General features: G+C 40.1%; 1 protein-coding gene across 2 annotated transcripts in view; it reads left to right on the top strand.

The window, feature by feature from the left end:
* The window catches only part of LOC133622994 (RNA-binding protein Musashi homolog 1), an 89,709-nt gene that overhangs the window by 21,289 nt on the left and 43,880 nt on the right, over window positions 1-24,540 (top strand). For both annotated transcript variants that reach the window (XM_072914292.1, XM_072914291.1), the window contains exon 5: window positions 24,341-24,382. In XM_072914292.1, the coding sequence (XP_072770393.1) occupies window positions 24,341-24,382 (42 nt within the window). The remainder of the gene's footprint in view (window positions 1-24,340; window positions 24,383-24,540) is intronic.

The raw sequence follows: 24,540 nt of genomic DNA, 5'->3' as shown, positions 1-24,540 counted from the left end.
AAAAAATCGTTTTGGAGCTGCAAAAAATGAAAAGTAAGTCCACTATGGACTGGACTCTCACATTATTATGTCCAGTCCATAGTGGATCTAGCATAATAGTGAGAGCCCAGTCCATAGTGGATCTAACATAATAGTGAGAGTCCAGTCCATAGTGGATCTAACATAATAGTGAGAGTCCAGTCCATAGTGGATCTAACATAATAGTGTGAGAGTCCAGTCCATAGTGGATCTAACATAATAGTGTGAGAGTCCAGTCCATAGTGGATCTAACATAATAGTGAGAGTCCAGTCCATAGTGGATCTAACATAATAGTGTGAGAGTCCAGTCCATAGTGGATCTAACATAATAGTGTGAGAGTCCAGTCCATAGTGGATCTAACATAATAGTGTGAGAGTCCAGTCCATAGTGGATCTAACATAATAGTGTGAGAGTCCAGTCCATAGTGGATCTAACATAATAGTGAGAGTCCAGTCCATAGTGGATCTAACATAATAGTGAGAGTCCAGTCCATAGTGGATCTAACATAATAGTGAGAGTCCAGTCCATAGTGGATCTAACATAATAGTGAGAGTCCAGTCCATAGTGGATCTAACATAATAGTGTGAGAGTCCAGTCCATAGTGGATCTAACATAATAGTGTGAGAGTCCAGTCCATAGTGGATCTAACATAATAGTGAGAGTCCAGTCCATAGTGGATCTAACATAATAGTGTGAGAGTTCAGTCCATAGTGGATCTAACATAATAGTGTGAGAGTCCAGTCCATAGTGGATCTAACATAATAGTGAGAGTCCAGTCCGTAGTGGATCTAACATAATAGTGTGAGTCCAGTCCATAGTGGATTTAACATAGTAGTGTGAGAGTCCAGTCCATAGTGGATCTAACATAATAGTGAGAGTCCAGTCCATAGTGGATCTAACATAATAGTGACAGTCCAGTCCATAGTGGATCTAACATAATAGTGAGAGTCCAGTCCATAGTGGATCTAACATAATTGTGAGAGTCCAGTCCATAGTGGATTTAACATAATAGTGAGAGTCCAGTCCATAGTGGATCTAACATAATAGTGTGAGAGTCCAGTCCATAGTGGATCTAACATAATAGTGAGAGTCCAGTCCATAGTGGATCCAACATAATAGTGAGAGTCCAGTCCATAGTGGATCTAACATAATAGTGAGAGTCCAGTCCATAGTGGATCTAACATAATAGTGAGAGTCCAGTCCATAGTGGATCTAACATAATAGTGAGAGTCCAGTCCATAGTGGATCTAACATAATAGTGTGAGAGTCCAGTCCATAGTGGATCTAACATAATAGTGTGAGAGTCCAGTCCATAGTGGATCTAACATAATAGTGAGAGTCCAGTCCATAGTGGATCTAACATAATAGTGTGAGAGTTCAGTCCATAGTGGATCTAACATAATAGTGTGAGAGTCCAGTCCATAGTGGATCTAACATAATAGTGAGAGTCCAGTCCGTAGTGGATCTAACATAATAGTGTGAGTCCAGTCCATAGTGGATTTAACATAGTAGTGTGAGAGTCCAGTCCATAGTGGATCTAACATAATAGTGAGAGTCCAGTCCATAGTGGATCTAACATAATAGTGACAGTCCAGTCCATAGTGGATCTAACATAATAGTGAGAGTCCAGTCCATAGTGGATCTAACATAATTGTGAGAGTCCAGTCCATAGTGGATTTAACATAATAGTGAGAGTCCAGTCCATAGTGGATCTAACATAATAGTGTGAGAGTCCAGTCCATAGTGGATCTAACATAATAGTGAGAGTCCAGTCCATAGTGGATCCAACATAATAGTGAGAGTCCAGTCCATAGTGGATCTAACATAATAGTGAGAGTCCAGTCCATAGTGGATCTAACATAATAGTGAGAGTCCGGTCCTTAGTGGTTCTAACATAATAGTGTGAGAGTCCAGTCCATAGTGGATCTAACATAATAGTTTGAGAGTCCAGTTCATAGTGGATCTAACATAAAAGTGTGAGAGCCCAGTCCGTAGTGGATCTAACATAATAGTGAGAGAGTCCAGTCCATAGTGGATTTAACATAATAGTGAGAGTCCAGTCCATAGTGGATCTAACATAATAGTGAGAGTCCAGTCCATAGTGGATCTAACATAATAGTGAGAGAGTCCAGTCCATAGTGGATCTAACATAATAGTGTGAGAGTCCAGTCCATAGTGGATCTAACATAATAGTGTGAGAGTCCAGTCCATAGTGGATCTAACATAATAGTGAGAGAGTCCAGTCCATAGTGGATCTAACATAATAGTGTGAGAGTCCAGTCCATAGTGGATCTAACATAATAGTGTGAGAGTCCAGTTCATAGTGGATCTAACATAAAAGTGTGAGAGCCCAGTCCGTAGTGGATCTAACATAATAGTGAGAGAGTCCAGTCCATAGTGGATTTAACATAATAGTGAGAGTCCAGTCCATAGTGGATCTAACATAGTAGTGTGAGAGTCCGGTCCATAGTGGATCTAACATAATAGTGAGAGTCCAGTCCATAGTGGATCTAACATAATAGTGTGAGAGTCCAGTCCATAGTGGATCTAACATAATAGTGTGAGAGTCCAGTCCATAGTGGATCTAACATAATAGTGAGAGTCCAGTCCATAGTGGATCTAACATAATAGTGTGAGAGTCCAGTCCATAGTGGATCTAACATAATAGTGTGAGAGTCCAGTCCATAGTGGATCTAACATAATAGTGAGAGTCCAGTCCATAGTGGATCCAACATAATAGTGAGAGTCCAGTCCATAGTGGATCTAACATAATAGTGAGAGTACAGTCCATAGTGGATCTAACATAATAGTGTGAGAGTCCAGTCCATAGTGGATCTAACATAATAGTGAGAGTCCAGTCCATAGTGGATCTAACATAATAGTGTGAGAGTCCAGTCCATAGTGGATCTAACATAATAGTGTGAGAGTCCAGTCCATAGTGGATCTAACATAATAGTGAGAGTCCAGTCCATAGTGGATCTAACATAGTAGTGTGAGAGTCCAGTCCATAGTGGATCTAACATAATAGTGAGAGTCCAGTCCATAGTGGATCTAACATAATAGGGCGAGTCCAGTCCATAGTGGATCTAACATAATAGTGAGAGTCCAGTCCATAGTGGATCTAACATAATAGTGTGAGAGTCCAGTCCATAGTGGATCTAACATAATAGTGTGAGAGTCCAGTCCATAGTGGATCTAACATAATAGTGAGAGTCCAGTCCATAGTGGATCTAACATAATAGTGAGAGTCCAGTCCATAGTGGATCTAACATAATAGTGAGAGTACAGTCCATAGTGGATCTAACATAATAGTGTGAGAGTCCAGTCCATAGTGGATCTAACATAATAGTGAGAGTCCAGTCCATAGTGGATCTAACATAATAGTGTGAGAGTCCAGTCCATAGTGGATCTAACATAATAGTGTGAGAGTCCAGTCCATAGTGGATCTAACATAATAGTGTGAGAGTCCAGTCCATAGTGGATCTAACATAATAGTGAGAGTCCAGTCCATAGTGGATCTAACATAATAGTGAGAGTCCAGTCCATAGTGGATCTAACATAATAGTGAGAGTCCAGTCCATAGTGGATCTAACATAATAGTGAGAGTCCACGCTAGAGTGGATCTAACATAATAGTGTGAGAGTCCAGTCCATAGTGGATCTAACATAATAGTGTGAGAGTCCAGTCCATAATGGATCTAACATAATAGTGTGAGAGTCCAGTCCATAGTGGATCTAACATAATAGTGTGAGAGTCCAGTCCATAGTGGATCTAACATAATAGTGTGAGAGTCCAGTCCATAGTGGATCTAACATAATAGTGTGAGAGTCCAGTCCATAGTGGATCTAACATAATAGTGTAAGAGTCCAGTCCATAGTGGATCTAACATAATAGTGAGAGTCCAGTCCATAGTGGATCTAACATAATAGTGAGAGAGTCCAGTCCATAGTGGATTTAACTTAATAGTGTGAGAGTCCAGTCCATAGTGGATCTAACATAATAGTGTGAGGGTCCAGTCCATAGTGGATCTAACATAATAGTGAGAGTACAGTCCATAGTGGATCTAACATAATAGTGTGAGAGTCCAGTCCATAGTGGATCTAAGTATATAAATGAGTTTTAAGATGGGACTTAAATGCTTCTACTTAGATAGCATCTCTAACTGTCACTGCTAGAACATTCCATAGTACTGGAGCCCCAATAGAAAACGCTCTATAGCCCGCAGACTGTTTTTGGGCTCTGGGAATCACTAATAAGCCGGAGTTCTTAGAAGGCAGATTAGTTGCCGGGACATATGGTACAATACAATCAGCAAGATAGCAGAGGTGGGACCAAGTCATTGTTTTGCAAGTCACAAGTAAGTCTCAAGTCTTTGCCCTCAAGTCCGAGTCAAGTCCCGAGTCAAGACAGGCAAGCCCCGAGTCAAGTCCAAAGTCAAGACTGGAAAGTCTCAAGTCAAGTCCTAAGTCCTGCATTTTGAGTTTCGAGTCCTTTCAAGTCCTTTTAACCACAGACTAATATATTAACACAGATTGTGTATGCTTTTCAAACGCTGTATTTATTTATTAAAACAAGTGCATTTTAAATTGCAGGAAAGAAAATTGTGCTGACATTGCACTTTATAATAGCACTATTAACCAGTCATTTTAAACATTAACTCATTCCTTTACAGAACAAACACATTGAAAAATAAAGTGCAAATGTACTTATTTGTACAAAAGTGTTAACATTGAAAAAACATGACATATACGTGAACATAACAAAAAAGTTGTACTTTTTATATGTCAGGGCCCTATGCTGCATTGCATTTGCAAAAGACCAAATTAGCCAAGAGTCTGTCAGTCATTTGTGCACGATGGGGGCGTAGTATGATGCCACCATGGCTGAAAACTCGCTCCACTGGAGCACTGGAGGCAGGCACTGCCAAGACTCTCATGGCCACTCGGAACAGTGAAGGAAGAGTCTTCATGTTCAATGCCCAGAACAAAAGGGGGGAGAGAGTTGTTTTGGGTTGGTGCACTACTTGTAAGTGTATCTTGTGTTTTTTATGTTGATTTAATTAAAAAAAGAAAAAAAAGAAAAAAATTCTTGTGCGGCCCGATACCAATCGATCCACGGACCAGTACCGGGCCGCGGCCCAGTGGTTGGGGACCACTGAGGTAAACAACCAACAGTATGTCAGAAAGCTAGCTAAAACGGTACACATATTCATAATATAGTATACATTTTAACTGACCTTTATTTGACTATTTTTGTCTTTTTTTAGGTGGCTAAAATACGCGGTGCTGCTGACCGCCGTCTAACGTTACGTGTGATATATTGACTAACGTAACCCTGCTTAAAAAAAATCACTGAACAAAAAGTATGAATAAGGTAGTGAACTGCAACAGATTCCCGTGTTTGCAATAACGTTATAACGTTAGCAGTGAGTTTACAGCCTCACTGATTTAACTACACAGCAAATAAAAGTCACGTTACTTAGCCAATAAACGTTATCTTACATTCAAAACTTACCGTTCTTTGTGCAACTTCAAATGCCGGACGAAGTTGGAAGTTGTTGCCTCTCCATCAGTCATTTTCGAACCGCATGTGTTGCATACTGCAAACCGTTTTGTGTTGACCACCTCGTAATTTTTATACCCAAACAAAATTATTTTAGGTATCATTTTTGGTTCACTGGCGTGTGGTTTGGACATGTCTTCTTCGTTGGTTGTCCTGCAATTTGATTGGATGAATGCTGTGTGATGAAAACAAAGTAGATGTAATTTGATTGGCTGTTGTACTGAGAGCACACCAGCTGACACACGCAACGCTGATAGACAAGTACACAATGAAAAATACGGAGCGCTCCCGAATAACTTTTTCATCTTTGGGTTTTGGGGAAAGTAGCAAGTCATGTCAAGTCATGTCAATTCAAAAGGCTCAAGTCCAAGTGAAGTCACAAGTCATTGATGTTAAAGTCTAAGTCGAGTTGCAAGTCTTTTTACATTTTGTCAAGTCGAGTCTAAAGTCATCAAATTCATGACTCGAGTCTGACTCGAGTCCAAGTCATGTGACTCGAGTCCACACCTCTGCAAGATAGACTCTTTACTATTTTAAAGCCTAATAGTGAGTAACTATTCAATCACCCAAAAGGTCTGCTCTGGTCTTCCTGCACATGGCATGCACCTCTGTCACATTTCTGCAAGCACCAGTCTTCCAAGTTCCTGCACTATGCCAAGTACATCCAGCTCATTTCCTTTTGTTTTGATCCCTGGACACTTAATATGTAATACTGCTGGACACTTAATATGTAAAACTGCATTGATCCCTGGACTCCTGGAGTCCACCTCACAAGTCCCTGTCATGAATCCAGCCAGTGTTTAATGTCCACTATTCTCTTCCCCGCTCATGTTTGATTTTGTTTGCTTGTATGTGTTTGTTTGTGAATGTGCACAGGAGTGTTGGCCACCAGGAGGCTTGGTGACCGGAGGTGACTATCAGTGTAGTTTAGCCTCTTTAGAAACTAAACCGTAGACTCTGCATCTGATCCTCCAGTCTTAGCCTTTAGTCTTCTCACTCTTTTAGACGTGGAACTATTTTTTTTTTCTTCAAAAAAAACTGTGTCGATCCGGAGTGGCGTCGGAGCAGGAGCCCACGCTGTGGTCCTCGTTCCAGTACAGGCATGTGATTGACCATAGAGGCCCTAGCGCTCTACTGTACTCTAGTCTCACTTTACCCTGTCATGGCTGCCAACTAATCTTAGTGTTTGTTAGAGTAACAGCAGTCTAGTTGATCTCTACCTCTATTAGATCACTCAATGACAATTACAGCCTGTCTATGTTTGCATTCTCATGGCGTGGTGTGGTGTGGTGTGGTGTGGTGTGGCGCTCTCTCTCTAACCTTGCTACCATTCAGCGGGCGCATCTATTAGTACTTTCTTCTTATTTGTAGTTCTAAAGCAGGGGTGCTCATGACGTCGATCGCGAGCTACCGGTCGATCTCGGAGGGTGTGTCAGTCGATCACCAGCCAGCCATTAAAAAAATAGTCTTAAAAATGAGCGATCATAAATCTTCACTATGACGTCACTTTCGTCACTTGATTGACATTCACGGCACCCGAGGGTCTTCTGAGATGACGCTGGCTGCTGCCAGCTCATTAAAATTACCGACTGGAAGGCGAGAAACACTTTATTTCAACAGACTCTGGCGCCGTACCTGTCGTCAAAACTCCAAAGACCGACTGCACAGTTGCGCTAACAAAACAAGAGTCTCAGAAAGCTGGCGTGCACAAGCTAGCAAGCTACGGAGTTTGCCGACAATGTATTTCTTGTAAAGTGTATACAAAGGAGTACGGAAGCTGGACAAATAAGATGCCAAAAACCAACCACTTTCATGTGGTATTGGACAGAAAGGAGGACTTTTTTTTCTCCTCCATTCGAAAATGCGGACGTTATCAGCACCACTGTCTGATTCCAATCAATGCAAGTCATCACAATCAGATAATACACCAACTTATATTCTTGTCTTCATGAAAGAAAGGAATCTATATGTGTTAAACATGCTTGTATTATCTTTAAACACCTTTAACTTATTAACAATATTAACCATATGTGTTAAACATGCTTGTATTATCTTTAAACACCTTTAACTTGTTAACAATATTAACTATAGGTGTTAAACATGCTTGTATTATCTTTAAACACCTTTAACTTATAACCAATATTAACTATAAGTGTTAAACATGCTTGTATTATCTTTAAACACCTTTAACTTGTTAACAATATTAACTATGTGTTAAACATTCTTGTATTATCATTAAACACCTTTAATTTGTTAACAATATTAACTATATGTGTTAAACATGCTTGTATTATCTTTAAACACCTTTAACTTGTTAACAATATTAACTATAGGTGTTAAACATGCTTGTATTATCTTTAAACACCTTTAACTTATTAACAATATTAACTATATGTGTTAAACATGCTTGTATTATCTTTAAACACCTTTAACTTGTTAACAATATTAACTATAGGTGTTAAACATGCTTGTATTATCTTTAAACACCTTTAACTTATTACCAATATTAACTATAAGTGTTAAACATGCTTGTATTATCTTTAAACACCTTTAACTTGTTAAAAATATTAACTATGTGTTAAACATTCTTGTATTATCATTAAACACCTTTAATTTATTACCAATATTAACTATAAGTGTTAAACATGCTTGTATTATCTTTAAACACCTTTAACTTGTTAACAATATTAACTATAGGTGTTAAACATGCTTGTATTATCTTTAAACACCTTTAACTTATTACCAATATTAACTATAAGTGTTAAACATGCTTGTATTATCTTTAAACACCTTTAACTTGTTAACAATATTAACTATGTGTTAAACATTCTTGTATTATCATTAAACACCTTTAATTTATTAACAATATTAACTATATGTGTTAAACATGCTTGCATTATCACTAAACATCTTTAACTTGTTAACAATATTAACTATATGTGTTAAACATGTTTGCATTATCTTTAAACACCTTTAACTTAACAATATTAACTATATGTATTATCATTAACCACCTTTAACTTGTTAACAATATTAACTATATGTATTAAACAAACTTGTATTTTCATTAAACACCTTTAATTTATTAACAATATTAACTATATGTGTTAAACATGCTTACATTATCATTAAACACCTTTAACTTATTAACAATATTAACTATATGTGTTAAACATGCTTGCATGATCATTAAACACCATTAACTTGTTAACAAAAACATATATTTCATAAATAAGTCAATATAAATGATATATATGAATGAGGTAGATCCCCACGACTTGATCAATTGAAAAGTAGCTCGCCTGCAGAAAAAGTGTGAGCACCCCTGATATAAAGTGATTACACAACCACCAAAGTTCATCTTGAACCTTAAAGGGGTCCTCTGGTGGTTTTAATCTACATCTAAAACTCTTCCATGTTCAAAAGGCAAAAGCAGTGAAGTTGTCACGTTGTGTAAATGGTAAATAAAAAGAGAATACAACAAATCCCTTTCAACTTCTATTCCATTGAATAGACTGCAAAGACAAGATATTTTATTTTTATATCTTTTTTTTTTGCAAATAATCATTAACAACAAAAAAGTTGTCACAGGGGCATTTTTACCAGTGTGTTACATGGCCTTTCCTTTTAACAACACTCAGTAAAGGTTTGGGAACTGAGGAGACACATTTTTGAAGTGGAATTCTTTCCCATTCTTGCTTGATGTACAGCTTAAGTTGTTCAACAGTCTCCCTTCTCATATTTTAGCCTTCACACATTTTTAATGTCTGGACTAAAGGCAGGCCAGTCTAGTACCCACACTCTTTTACTATGAAGGCATGCTGTTGTAACACGTGGCTTGGCATTGTCTTGCTGAAATAAGCAGGGGCGTCTCTAGTGCCCCCTACGAAGAAAACAGACAAAACTGCCTGTAACTCCCAGTAGGAATGTCGTAGAGACATGTAACAAAAACCTTTATGTAGGTCTCACGTAGACCTAGATTTCATACACTGACAACCCCCAGCAAAAAATCAACAGGAAGTTTGCAATTCCCCCTTCAAAACAAAAGTTGTGTAAAAACAGTCACCTTTTTTCAAACATTATCTCCTCTGAGCACGTTTGTCGTGTCGGCTTCAAATTAGCACAGGAGAGAGATTGAACCCTTCTGATTAAAAGTTGATGAACGAGCTCCGGTTTGGATTTTATGAGCCCTCAAAGTCGGTCCTGTCCATCACTGCTTGCAGCTTTAATTTTACTTGTTTTGGAAAGTCTTGACAAGCCTAATTGTCTTGTTCTATTGGCAGATAATTTTGCTTAGTTCAAATAAAATACCCCTCATTTTTGTAAAAATTCTTGTTTTTGACCACTGACTTTTTGCAGTGATGTGAATCACAAGTTTGAAGCCCAGTGTTCAAGGTCTGCTAGCAAGGTTAAAACGTCCATGCAAGGATCTACCAACGTGTTTACAGTTCCTCATACACCAGGAGCACTCTAGTGTTTTAGGAACTGGCTGCAAAAATGTTTTGTCTCCTAAGTTTTAAACTGAACTTGGAGGCCGGTGTAGTGTCAAGTCCGGTCCCTGTGCTGCCAGGTGAATAGGACTTGTGCATTGGCCGCGCTTAGGTGTCATTGTTTTGTTCCACAGTCATTTTGAGAACTCCCGTTTTGAGTCCGTGTGCAAGATGTTACATTCTGCAGGCAAAATGAAATGACCCTCTCCAAAAGTATCATCATTTATGTTTTCAAAATGTACACTATTTTAATATACCGTATTTTCCGCACTATTAGCCGCACCTAAAAACCACAAATTTACTCAAAAGCTGACAGTGCGGCTTATAACCCGGTGCGCTTTATATATGGATTAATATTAAGATTCATTTTCATAAAGTTTAGGTCTCGCAACTACGGTAAACAGCCGCCATCTTTTTTCCCCGTAGAAGAGGAAGTGCTTCTTCTTCTACGCAAGCAACCGCCAAGGTAAGCACCCGCCCCCATAGAAGAGGAAGCGCTTCTTCTTCTACTGTAAGCAACCACCCGCCCCCGTAGAAGAAGAAGAAGCGCGCGGATATTACGTTTCATTTCCTTTGTGTGTTTACATCTGTAAAGACCACAAAATGGCTCCTACTAAGCGACAGGTTTCCGGTTCATGAAAAGACGCAATCTCTCCATCCGCACACGGACTACTATTTCACAGCAACTGCCTAAAGACTTTCAAGAAAAGCTGGCTACTTTCCGTGCATATTGTAAAAACAAGATAGCTGAAAAAAAGATCCGGCCAGAGAACATTATCAACATGGACGAGGTTCCACTGACTTTTGATATTCCTGTGAACCGCACTGTGGATACAATGGGAGCACGTACGGTGAATATTCGCACCACAGGGAATGAGAAGTCATCCTTCACTGTGGTTCTAGCTTGCCATGCTAATGGCCAGAAACTTCCACCCATGGTGATATTCAAAAGGAAGACCTTGCCAAAAGAGACCTTTCCAGCCGGCGTCATCATAAAAGCTAACTCGAAGGGATGGATGAAGAAAAGATGAGCGAGTGGTTAAGGGAAGTTTACGCGAAGAGGCCGGGTGGCTTTTTTCACGCAGCTCCGTCCATGTTGATATACGACTCCATGCGCGCCCACATCACGCTGGTTTTTAATATATTATTAAAGTTTGACTGACCTATCTGACTGTTTTTTTGACATTCCTTTAGCGCAGTTAGATGCGGCTTACAACACGGGGCGGCTTATAGGTGGACAAAGTTTTGAAATATGCCGTTCATTGAAGGCGCGGCTTATAACCCAGGGCGGCTTATGGTGCGGAAAATACGGTATACTGTATATATCCCAAAGTCGTCACGGCTATTTTTTTTCCTAGACACGGTCGAAAATAAACTTCACAAACATTAAATACACTATTTTGCCAAAAGTATTTGGCCACCTGCCTTTACTCACATATGAAGTTGAAGTGCCATCCCATGGAATTGTCCAAAATGTTTTTGGTATCCTGGAGCATTCAGAGTTCCTTTCACTGGAACTAAGGGGCCAAGCACAACTTAACCCCACACCATAATTCCTCCTCCACCAAATTCCACACTCAGCACAATGCAGTCCGAAATGTAGCGTTCTCCTGGCAATCTCCAAACCCAGACTGGTCCATCAGATTGCCAGATGGAAAAGTGTGATTGTGGCGTCTCCACTGCTCTAGAGTCCAGTGGTGATGTCCTTTACACCACTGCATCCCACGCTTTGCATTGGACTTGGTGGTGTATGGCTTAGATGCAGCTGCCCGGCCATGGAAAGCCTTTCCATGAAGCTCTCTGCGTGCTGTACGTGGGCTAATTGGAAGGTGACATGAAGTTTGGAGCTTTGTAGCAAGTGCAGAAAGTCTTTGCACTATGCTGACCTCTCTGTCAGTTTACCTGGCCTACCACTTGGTGGCTGAGTTGCTGTTGTTCCCAAACTCTTCACTTCTCTTATAATAAAGTTGACTTTGGAATATTTAGGAGCGAGGACATTTCAGGACTGGATTTGTTGCACAGGTGGCATCCTGTGACAGTTTCACGCTGGAAATCACTGAGAGCGGCCCATTCTTTCACAAATGTTTGTAGAAACAGTCTCCATGCCTAAGTGCTTGATTTGATACACCGGGCCAAGTGATTAGGACACCTGATTCTCATCATTTGGATGGGTGGCCAAATACTTTTGGCAATATAGTGTAGATTCACCCGGTCACAAAGTTAGGCACACTTACAGATCAATTCAGACTCTGCATAAATCAATTATTTTTAGCAGAATTCATGTTGCACATTTGATTTGATTTGATTTTTATGAAGGATCCCCATTAGCTGGTTGCCACAACAACCCACTCGTCTTCCTGGGGTCCACAAACTCAATACAATTACAAGTAAAAGCATATAATTATAACTACACAATACAGAAAAAAAATAAAAGCATCAATAAGAAAACAAGCGAATGATTTACAGTCACAGAATATTAATTACCGTATAAATATAACTACACAATATAAAATCAACAACAAACATCAGTGTCATTATGCACACGCCAAGATTACCGTATTTTCCGCACTATAAGGCGCACCTAAAAACTTCCAATTTTCTCAAAAGCTGACAGTGCGCCTTATAATGCGGTGCGCCTTATACAGTGGGGCAAAAAAGTATTTAGTCAGCCACCGATTGTGCAAGTTCTCCCACTTAAAATGATGACAGAGGTCTGTAATTTTCATCATAGGTACACTTCAACTGTGAGAGACAGATTGTGAAAAAAAATCCAGGAATTCACATTGTAGGAATTTTAAAGAATTTATTTGTAAATTATGGTGGAAAATAAGTATTTGGTCACTTCAAACAAGGAAGATCTCTGGCTCTCACAGACCTGTAACTTCTTCTTTAAGAAGCTCTTCTGTCCTCCACTCGTTACCTGTATTAATGGCACCTGTTTGAACTCGTTATCTGTATAAAAGACACCTGTCCACAGCCTCAAACAGTCAGACTCCAAACTCCACTATGGCCAAGACCAAAGAGCTGTCGAAGGACACCAGGAAAAGAATTGTAGACCTGCACCAGACTGTGAAGAGTGAATCTACAATAGGCAAGCAGCTTGGTGTGAAAAAATCAACTGTGGGAGCAATTATCAGAAAATGGAAGACATACAAGACCACTGATAATCTCCCTCGATCTGGGGCTCCACGCAAGATCTCATCCCGTGGGGTCAAAATGATCATGAGAACGGTGAGCAAAAATCCCAGAACCACACGGGGGGACCTGGTGAATGACCTGCAGAGAGCTGGGACCAAAGTAACAAAGGTTACCATCAGTAACACACTACGCCGAGAGGGAATCAAATCCTGCAGTGCCAGACGTGTCCCCCTGCTTAAGCCAGTGCATGTCCAGGCCCGTCTGAAGTTTGCCAGAGAGCACATGGATGATACAGCAGAGGATTGGGAGAATGTCATGTGGTCAGATGAAACCAAAATAGAACTTTTTGGTATAAACTCAACTCGTCGCGTTTGGAGGAAGAAGAATACTGAGTTGCATCCCAAGAACACCATACCTACTGTGAAGCATGGGGGTGGAAACATCATGCTTTGGGGCTGTTTTTCTGCTAAGGGGACAGGCCGACTGATCCGTGTTAAGGAAAGAATGAATGGGGCCATGTATCGTGAGATTTTGAGCCAAAACCTCCTTCCATCAGTGAGAGCTTTGAAGATGAAACGTGGCTGGGTCTTCCAGCATGACAATGATCCCAAACACAACGCCCGGGCAACGAAGGAGTGGCTCCGTAAGAAGCATTTGAAAGTCCTGGAGTGGCCTAGCCAGTCTCCAGACCTCAACCCAATAGAAAATCTGTGGAGGGAGTTGAAAGTCCGTGTTGCTCGGCGACAGCCCCAAAACATCACTGCTCTCGAGAAGATCTGCATGGAGGAATGGACCAAAAATACCAGCTACTGTGTGTGCAAACCTGGTAAAGACCTATAGTAATCGTTTGACCTCTGTAATATAACCTTTGTTGGCAATAACAAAGTATTGAGTTGAATTTTTGTTATGAACCAAATACTTATTTTCCACCATAATTTACAAATAAATTCTTTAAAAATCCTACAATGTGAATTCCTGGATTTTTTTTTTCACATTCTGTCTCTCACAGTTGAAGTGTACCTATGATGAAAATTACACACCTCTGTCATCATTTTAAGTGGGAGAACTTGCACAATTGGTGGCTGACTGAATACTTTTTTGCCCCACTGTATATGGACCAATATTGAGCCACAACAGGTCTCACAACTACGGGATGCATAACGTAACCCCAGCCTCTACTTTAGCGTCTATTCTGTGCGCCTTATAATCCGGTGCGCCTTATATATGAACAAAGCCTTAAAATAGGCCATTCATTGAAGGTGCGCCTTATAATCCGGCGCGCCTTATAGTGCGGAAAATACGGTATATAAAAGTTATACTTTATCCTACATTTTTTTTGTGCGTTCCCATATCTTAAAACTCCGCCCCCTCTGTCTTGGCACTTTACCATTTTGAGGTGACGTCACGACATACCCAGACTGCAAAACCTTAAGAAAAATGGCACCCAAAAGTGCATGAAAGCTGACGTCAAAATGCACGAGCTGTAAGATTGAACAATTATCCAACGTCCTAACAACATCTAAGTCAGAAAAAAAAAAGAATTCCTCATAGGTCACCTTTACAGGTGAGCTTAATGGCACACCTTGTTGTCACAAGTTTAAAGAGGCATGGAAGAAAGTGTGCACCTTCTGTCAGTGTGGTGTGATTGACAGCTCCCTCCTCCACCTGGCCCCGCCCCCTGGCCCCGCCCCCTGGCGCTCTGTCCGACACACTTCCCCCGACTCCTCTCACAGAGGTGAGGTGTGTTTGTGATTGTGGTGCCCGTGTGACATTCCAGCACATCACATGTCGCAGGGTGGTGACGAGAGCGGGCGCACACACACGCTTGTGCACGCAGGAATCGAACCTTTTATTTGACATTTGTGCCGTAAAGTCCTTTAGAATTGTTTTCTCCTGACTTGAAACATCTGCGTCATTTAATTACTCTAATTCTAACATTCACACAATAAAGTTAAAGTACCACTAGGTGTGGCCAAATTATTCTCTGCATTTTGACCCATCACCCTTGATCACCCCCCGGGAGGTGAGGGGAGCAGTGAGCAGCAGCGGTGGCCGCGCCGGGGAATCATTTTTGGTGATTTAACCCCCAATTCCAAGCCTTGATGCTGAGTGCCAAGCAGGGAGGTAATGGGTCCCAATTTTATAGTCTTTGGTATGACTCGGCCGGGGTTTGAACTCACAACCTACCCATCTCAGGGCGGACACTCTAACCACTAGGCCTCTGAGTAGGTTATTATATAGTGGATCTAACATAATAGTGAGAGAGTTCAGTCCATAGTGGATCTAACATAATAGTGAGAGTCCAGTCCATAGTGGATCTAACATAATAGTGTGAGAGTCCAGTCCATAGTGGATCTAACATAATAGTGAGAGTCCAGTCCATAGTGGATCTAACATAATAGTGAGAGTCCAGTCCATAGTGGATCTAACATAATAGTGAGAGTCCAGTTCATAGTGGATCTAACATAATAGTGAGAGTTCAGTCCATAGTGGATCTAACATAATAGTGAGAGTCCAGTCCATAGTGGATCTAACATAATAGTGTGAGAGTCCAGTCCATAGTGGATCTAACATAATAGTGAGAGTTCAGTCCATAGTGGATCTAACATAATAGTGAGAGTCCAGTCCATAGTGGATCTAACATAATAGTGTGAGAGTCCAGTCCATAGTGAATCTAACATAATAGTGAGAGTCCAGTCCATAGTGGATCTAACATAATAGTGTGAGAGTCCTGTCCATAGTGGATCTAACATAATAGTGTGAGAGACCAGTCCATAGTGGATCTAACATAATAGTGAGAGTCCAGTCCATAGTGGATCTAACATAATAGTGAGAGTCCAGTCCATAGTGGATCTAACATAATAGTGAGAGTTCAGTCCATAGTGGATCTAACATAATAGTGAGAGTCCAGTCCATAGTGGATCTAACATAATAGTGTGAGAGTCCAGTCCATAGTGGATCTAACATAATAGTGTGAGTCCAGTCCATAGTGGATCTAACATAATAGTGAGAGTTCAGTCCATAGTGGATCTAACATAATAGTGAGAGTCCAGTCCATAGTGGATCTAACATAATAGTGTGAGAGTCCAGTCCATAGTGGATCTAACATAATAGTGAGAGTCCAGTCCATAGTGGATCTAACATAATAGTGAGAGTCCAGTCCATAGTGGATCTAACATAATAGTGAGAGTCCAGTCCATAGTGGATCTAACATAATAGTGAGAGTTCAGTCCATAGTGGATCTAACATAATAGTGAGAGTCCAGTCCATAGTGGATCTAACATAATAGTGTGAGAGTCCAGTCCATAGTGGATCTAACATAATAGTGAGAGTTCAGTCCATAGTGGATCTAACATAATAGTGAGAGTCCAGTCCATAGTGGATCTAACATAATAGTGTGAGAGTCCAGTCCATAGTGAATCTAACATAATAGTGAGAGTCCAGTCCATAGTGGATCTAACATAATAGTGTGAGAGTCCTGTCCATAGTGGATCTAACATAATAGTGTGAGAGACCAGTCCATAGTGGATCTAACATAATAGTGAGAGTCCAGTCCATAGTGGATCTAACATTATAGTGAGAGTCCAGTCCATAGTGGATCTAACATAATAGTGAGAGTCCAGTCCATAGTGGATCTAACATAATAGTGTGAGAGTCCAGTCCATAGTGGATCTAACATAATAGTGAGAGTCCAGTCCATAGTGGATCTAACATAACAGTGAGAGTCCAGTCCATAGTGGATCTAACATAATAGTGTGAGAGTCCAGTCCATAGTGGATCTAACATAATAGTGAGAGTCCAGTCCATAGTGGATCTAACATAATAGTGTGAGAGTCCAGTCCATAGTGGATCTAACATAATAGTGTGAGAGTCCAGTCCATAGTGGATCTAACATAATAGTGTGAGAGTCCAGTCCATAGTGGATCTAACATAATAGTGAGAGTCCAGTCCATAGTGGATCTAACATAATAGTGAGAGTCCAGTCCATAGTGGATCTAACATAATAGTGAGAGTCCAGTCCATAGTGGATCTAACATAATAGTGTAAGAGTCCAGTCCATAGTGGATCTAACATAATAGTGTAAGAGTCCAGTCCATAGTGGATCTAACATAATAGTGTGAGAGTCCAGTCCATAGTGGATCTAACATAATAGTGAGAGTCCAGTCCATAGTGGATCTAACATAATAGTGTGAGAGTCCAGTCCATAGTGGATCTAACATAATAGTGTGAGAGTCCAGTCCATAGTGGATCTAACATAATAGTGTGAGAGTCCAGTCCATAGTGGATCTAACATAATAGTGTGAGAGTCCAGTCCATAGTGGATCTAACATAATAGTGTGAGAGTCCAGTCCATAGTGGATCTAACATAATAGTGAGAGTCCAGTCCATAGTGAATCTAACATAATAGTGAGAGAGTCCAGTCCATAGTGGATCTAACATAATAGTGAGAGTCCAGTCCATAGTGGATCTAACATAATAGTGAGAGTCCAGTCCATAGTGGATCTAACATAATAGTGACAGTCCAGTCCATAGTGGATCTAACATAATAGTGTGAGAGTCCAGTCCATAGTGGATCTAACATAATAGTGTGAGAGTCCAGTCCATAGTGGATCTAACATAATAGTGTGAGAGTCCAGTCCATAGTGGATCTAACATAATAGTGAGAGTCCAGTCCATAGTGGATCTAACATAATAGTGAGAGTCCAGTCCATAGTGGATCTAACATAATAGTGAGAGTCTAGTCCATAGTGGATCTAACATAATAGTGAGAGTCCAGTCCATAGTGGATCTAACATAATAGTGAGAGTCTAGTCCATAGTGGATCTAACATAATAGTGAGAGTCCAGTCCATAGTGGATCTAACATAATAGTGAGAGTCCAGTCCATAGTGGATCTAACATAATAGTGAGAGTCCAGTCCATAGTGGATCTAACATAATAGTGTGAGAGTCCAGTCCATAGTGGATCTAACATAATAGTGTGAGAGTCCAGTCCATAGTGGATCCAACATAATAGTGAGAGTCCAGTCCATAGTGGATCTAACATAATAGTGAGAGTCCAGTCCATAGTGGATCTAACATAATAGTGTGAGAGTCTAGTTTATAGTGGATCTAACATAATAGTGTGAGAGTCCAGTCCATAGTGGATCTAACATAATAGTGTGAGAGTCCAGTCCATAGTGGATCTAACATAATAGTGTGAGAGTCCAGTCCATAGTGGATCTAACATAATAGTGTGAGAGTCCAGTCCATAGTGGATCTAACATAATAGTGAGAGTCCAGTCCATAGTGGATCTAACATAATAGTGAGAGTCCAGTCCATAGTGGATCTAACATAATAGTGACAGTCCAGTCCATAGTGGATCTAACATAATAGTGTGAGAGTCCAGTCCATAGTGGATCTAACATAATAGTGTGAGAGTCCAGTCCATAGTGGATCTAACATAATAGTGTGAGAGTCCAGTCCATAGTGGATCTAACATAATAGTGAGAGTCCAGTCCATAGTGGATCTAACATAATAGTGAGAGTCCAGTCCATAGTGGATCTAACATAATAGTGTGAGAGTCCAGTCCATAGTGGATTTAACATAATAGTGTGAGAGTCCAGTCCATAGTGGATCTAACATAATAGTGAGAGTCTAGTCCATAGTGGATCTAACATAATAGTGAGAGTCCAGTCCATAGTGGATCTAACATAATAGTGAGAGTCCAGTCCATAGTGGATCTAACATAATAGTGAGAGTCCAGTCCATAGTGGATCTAACATAATAGTGTGAGAGTCCAGTCCATAGTGGATCTAACATAATAGTGTGAGAGTCCAGTCCATAGTGGATCCAACATAATAGTGAGAGTCCAGTCCATAGTGGATCTAACATAATAGTGAGAGTCCAGTCCATAGTGGATCTAACATAATAGTGTGAGAGTCTAGTTTATAGTGGATCTAACATAATAGTGTGAGAGTCCAGTCCATAGTGGATCTAACATAATAGTGTGAGAGTCCAGTCCATAGTGGATCTAACATAATAGTGTGAGAGTCCAGTCCATAGTGGATCTAACATAATAGTGTGAGAGTCCAGTCCATAGTGGATCTAACATAATAGTGAGAGTCCAGTCCATAGTGGATCTAACATAATAGTGTGAGAGTCCAGTCCATAGTGGATCTAACATAATAGTGAGAGTCCAGTCCATAGTGGATCTAATATAATAGTGTGAGAGTCCAGTCCATAGTGGATCTAATATAATAGTGTGAGAGTCCAGTCCATAGTGGATCTAACATAGTAGTGAGAGTCCAGTCCATAGTGGATCTAACATAATAGTGAGAGTCCAGTCCATAGTGGATCTAACATAATAGTGAGAGTCCAGTCCATAGTGGATCTAACATAATAGTGTGAGAGTCCAGTCCATAGTGGATCTAACATAATAGTGTGAGAGTCTAGTTTTTAGTGGATCTAACATAATAGTGAGAGTCCAGTCCATAGTGGATCTAACATAATAGTGTGAGAGTCCAGTCCATAGTGGATCTAACATAATAGTGTGAGAGTCCAGTCCATAGTGGATCTAACATAATAGTGTGAGAGTCCAGTCCATAGTGGATCTAACATAATAGTGTGAGAGTCCAGTCCATAGTGGATCTAACATAATAGTGAGAGTCCAGTCCATAGTGGATCTAACATAATAGTGAGAGTCCAGTCCATAGTGGATCTAACATAATAGTGACAGTCCAGTCCATAGTGGATCTAACATAATAGTGTGAGAGTCCAGTCCATAGTGGATCTAACATAATAGTGTGAGAGTCCAGTCCATAGTGGATCTAACATAATAGTGTGAGAGTCCAGTCCATAGTGGATCTAACATAATAGTGAGAGTCCAGTCCATAGTGGATCTAACATAATAGTGAGAGTCCAGTCCATAGTGGATCTAACATAATAGTGAGAGTCTAGTCCATAGTGGATCTAACATAATAGTGAGAGTCCAGTCCATAGTGGATCTAACATAATAGTGAGAGTCTAGTCCATAGTGGATCTAACATAATAGTGAGAGTCCAGTCCATAGTGGATCTAACATAATAGTGAGAGTCCAGTCCATAGTGGATCTAACATAATAGTGAGAGTCCAGTCCATAGTGGATCTAACATAATAGTGTGAGAGTCCAGTCCATAGTGGATCTAACATAATAGTGTGAGAGTCCAGTCCATAGTGGATCCAACATAATAGTGAGAGTCCAGTCCATAGTGGATCTAACATAATAGTGAGAGTCCAGTCCATAGTGGATCTAACATAATAGTGTGAGAGTCTAGTTTATAGTGGATCTAACATAATAGTGTGAGAGTCCAGTCCATAGTGGATCTAACATAATAGTGTGAGAGTCCAGTCCATAGTGGATCTAACATAATAGTGTGAGAGTCCAGTCCATAGTGGATCTAACATAATAGTGTGAGAGTCCAGTCCATAGTGGATCTAACATAATAGTGAGAGTCCAGTCCATAGTGGATCTAACATAATAGTGAGAGTCCAGTCCATAGTGGATCTAACATAATAGTGAGAGTCCAGTCCATAGTGGATCTAATATAATAGTGTGAGAGTCCAGTCCATAGTGGATCTAATATAATAGTGTGAGAGTCCAGTCCATAGTGGATCTAACATAGTAGTGAGAGTCCAGTCCATAGTGGATCTAACATAATAGTGAGAGTCCAGTCCATAGTGGATCTAACATAATAGTGAGAGTCCAGTCCATAGTGGATCTAACATAATAGTGTGAGAGTCCAGTCCATAGTGGATCTAACATAATAGTGTGAGAGTCTAGTTTTTAGTGGATCTAACATAATAGTGAGAGTCCAGTCCATAGTGGATCTAACATAATAGTGTGAGAGTCCAGTCCATAGTGGATCTAACATAATAGTGTGAGAGTCCAGTCCATAGTGGATCTAATATAATAGTGTGAGAGTCCAGTCCATAGTGGATCTAACATAGTAGTGAGAGTCCAGTCCATAGTGGATCTAACATAATAGTGAGAGTCCAGTCCATAGTGGATCTAACATAATAGTGAGAGTCCAGTCCATAGTGGATCTAACATAATAGTGTGAGAGTCCAGTCCATAGTGGATCTAACATAATAGTGGGAGTCCAGTCCATAGTGGATCTAATATAATAGTGTGAGAGTCCAGTCCATAGTGGATCTAATATAATAGTGTGAGAGTCCAGTCCATAGTGGATCTAACATAGTAGTGAGAGTCCAGTCCATAGTGGATCTAACATAATAGTGAGAGTCCAGTCCATAGTGGATCTAACATAATAGTGTGAGAGTCCAGTCCATAGTGGATCTAACATAATAGTGTGAGAGTCTAGTTTATAGTGGATCTAACATCTACAGAACTGGAGTGCATTTCCCAGTACAAACAGTGTGGATAAAGGAATATAGAAATGTTATTTTCATCTCTTAATGGTTTAATTCCCCTGGTCCATGATTACTTTAAAGCTGACATGGTTAACATTATGAGCAAGAAATAAATCTAAAAGAATTTCCAGACTTCCCTGATCCCTCATAGACACCATGGCTTGTGTTTCCTTAGGAAAACATCAGTGGACGAGGACGCAAAATACAATACTTACCTTCTTTTCTCTCGTTTTTGAGCGCCAGGTCTGCTTTGTCTTGTCTGTTCTGACTCACTTTTTCTTATTTGCATTTGGTCTGAGTCTTGAAAATGTTTTCCATCCAAAATTCTGACCAAAACCTTTCTTCTTTGAAGTCAGAAGCATTGAAATGATGGCTGCATGTTACTCTCCTCTCGCTTGCTCTGTCTTATTTTTCGCAAATCAGTTTGACAGGTGAGGTGCATAATATACTTAAGTTAAGTTAAAGAAAAAATAGAAAATAGACTTAGACTTAGACAAACTTTAATGATCCACAAGGGAAATTGTTCCACACAGTAGCTCAGTTACAATGATGGAAAGTGTAAGGATGGAAAGGACAATGCAGGTATAAATAGACTAAATATAGCAATATTTTTTCATTTATTTTTTTTCATTTATTTCAGGTAATGACATAAAAAAATAATAATAACAAAAGAGTACAAAGTTGACAACACATAATAATACAAATTAATATATTGTGCAAAAGGTAATGTATAGTATGTAATGCATGATTGTGCAGTCCAATATAAAATATAACATATACAGGTAAAAGCCAGTAAATTAGAATATTTTGAAAAACTTGATTTATTTCAGTAATTGCATTCAAAAGGTGTAACTTGTACATTATATTTATTCATTGCACACAGACTGATGCATTCAAATGTTTATTTCATTTAATTTTGATGATTTGAAGTGGCAACAAATGAAAATCCAAAATTCCGTGTGTCACAAAATTAGAATATTACTTAAGGCTAATACAAAAAAGGGATTTTTAGAAATGTTGGCCAACTGAAAAGTATGAAAATGAAAAATATGAGCATGTACAATACTCAATACTTGGTTGGAGCTCCTTTTGCCTCTATTACTGCGTTAATGCGGCGTGGCATGGAGTCGATGAGTTTCTGGCACTGCTCAGGTGTTATGAGAGCCCAGGTTGCTCTGATAGTGGCCTTCAACTCTTCTGCGTTTTTGGGTCTGGCATTCTGCATCTTCCTTTTCACAATACCCCACAGATTTTCTATGGGGCTAAGGTCAGGGGAGTTGGCGGGCCAATTTAGAACAGAAATACCATGGTCCGTAAACCAGGCACGGGTAGATTTTGCGCTGTGTGCAGGCGCCATGTCCTGTTGGAACTTGAAATCTCCATCTCCATAGAGCAGGTCAGCAGCAGGAAGCATGAAGTGCTCTAAAACTTGCTGGTAGACGGCTGCGTTGACCCTGGATCTCAGGAAACAGAGTGGACCGACACCAGCAGATGACATGGCACCCCAAACCATCACCCAACCATGCAAATTTTGCATTTCCTTTGGAAATCGAGGTCCCAGAGTCTGGAGGAAGACAGGAGAGGCACAGGATCCACGTTGCCTGAAGTCTAGTGTAAAGTTTCCACCATCAGTGATGGTTTGGGGTGCCATGTCATCTGCTGGTGTCGGTCCACTCTGTTTCCTGAGATCCAGGGTCAACGCAGCCGTACACAGCGCAAAATCTACCCGTGCCTGGTTTACGGACCATGGTATTTCTGTTCTAAATTGGCCCGCCAACTCCCCTGACCTTAGCCCCATAGAAAATCTGTGGGGTATTGTGAAAAGGAAGATGCAGAATGCCAGACCCAAAAACGCAGAAGAGTTGAAGGCCACTATCAGAGCAACCTGGGCTCTCATAACACCTGAGCAGTGCCAGAAACTCATCGACTCCATGCCACGCCGCATTAACGCAGTAATTGAGGCAAAAGGAGCTCCAACCAAGTATTGAGTATTGTACATGCTCATATTTTTCATTTTCCTACTTTTCAGTTGGCCAACATTTCTAAAAATCCCTTTTTTGTATTAGCCTTAAGTAATATTCTAATTTTGTGACACACGGAATTTTGGATTTTCATTTGTTGCCACTTCAAATCATCAAAATTAAATGAAATAAACATTTGAATGCATCAGTCTGTGTGCAATGAATAAATATAATGTACAAGTTACACCTTTTGAATGCAATTACTGAAATAAATCAAGTTTTTCAAAATATTCTAATTTACTGGCTTTTACCTGTATATCTAGAAAGGCTGGTCCTAAAGAGGTAGACATATTCCAAAAGTCTCAAGAAGGTAAGAAATACAAGAATGTGTGTGTGTGTGTGTGTGTGTGTGTGTGTGTGTGTGTGTGTGTGTGTGTGTGTGTGTGTGTGTGTGTGTGTGTGTGTGTGTGTGTGTGTGTGTGTAAGGGACATTAGCTCTGAAATGTGTGTTGATGTTATTGGCAGTGTCCACATTGACCAGCAACATCACTGCTAGAAACTTCTAACAAGACTGAAATGACATTAGTCTTTGGAAATCAGTTTTTACCAAAGGTTCAGAATTTGCATGCGTTTTAGTTGAAAGAGTTACACCATAGCTATAAAACCTTGTTCATTGCTGAGATGTGTAGTATTGATCTCTGATTGAGTTGATGAAAAGACTTGCACTCACCCAACACATCACTCAATCTACCTTTCTGTCTATGTCCTCTCCTCCATAGATTGATCCCAAGGTGGCGTTCCCTCGCAGGGCTCAACCCAAGGTGAGTCCTTCTTTCATGTAAACAATGGTCTTAACGCATCCAAACACTCCACTAAAGCACAATAATATATGATCAACACACTGGAATGGAATGTAAAAGCCTGTACTTGTGCAAGTGTGTATTATTCCTATAGTATTCATATTATAATGTAAGATCAA

Source organism: Nerophis lumbriciformis, linkage group LG12 (genome assembly GCF_033978685.3).
Source record: "Nerophis lumbriciformis linkage group LG12, RoL_Nlum_v2.1, whole genome shotgun sequence".
Classification (NCBI taxonomy): Eukaryota; Metazoa; Chordata; class Actinopteri; order Syngnathiformes; family Syngnathidae; genus Nerophis; species Nerophis lumbriciformis.
This window is presented reverse-complemented; position numbering and strand designations above follow the sequence as displayed.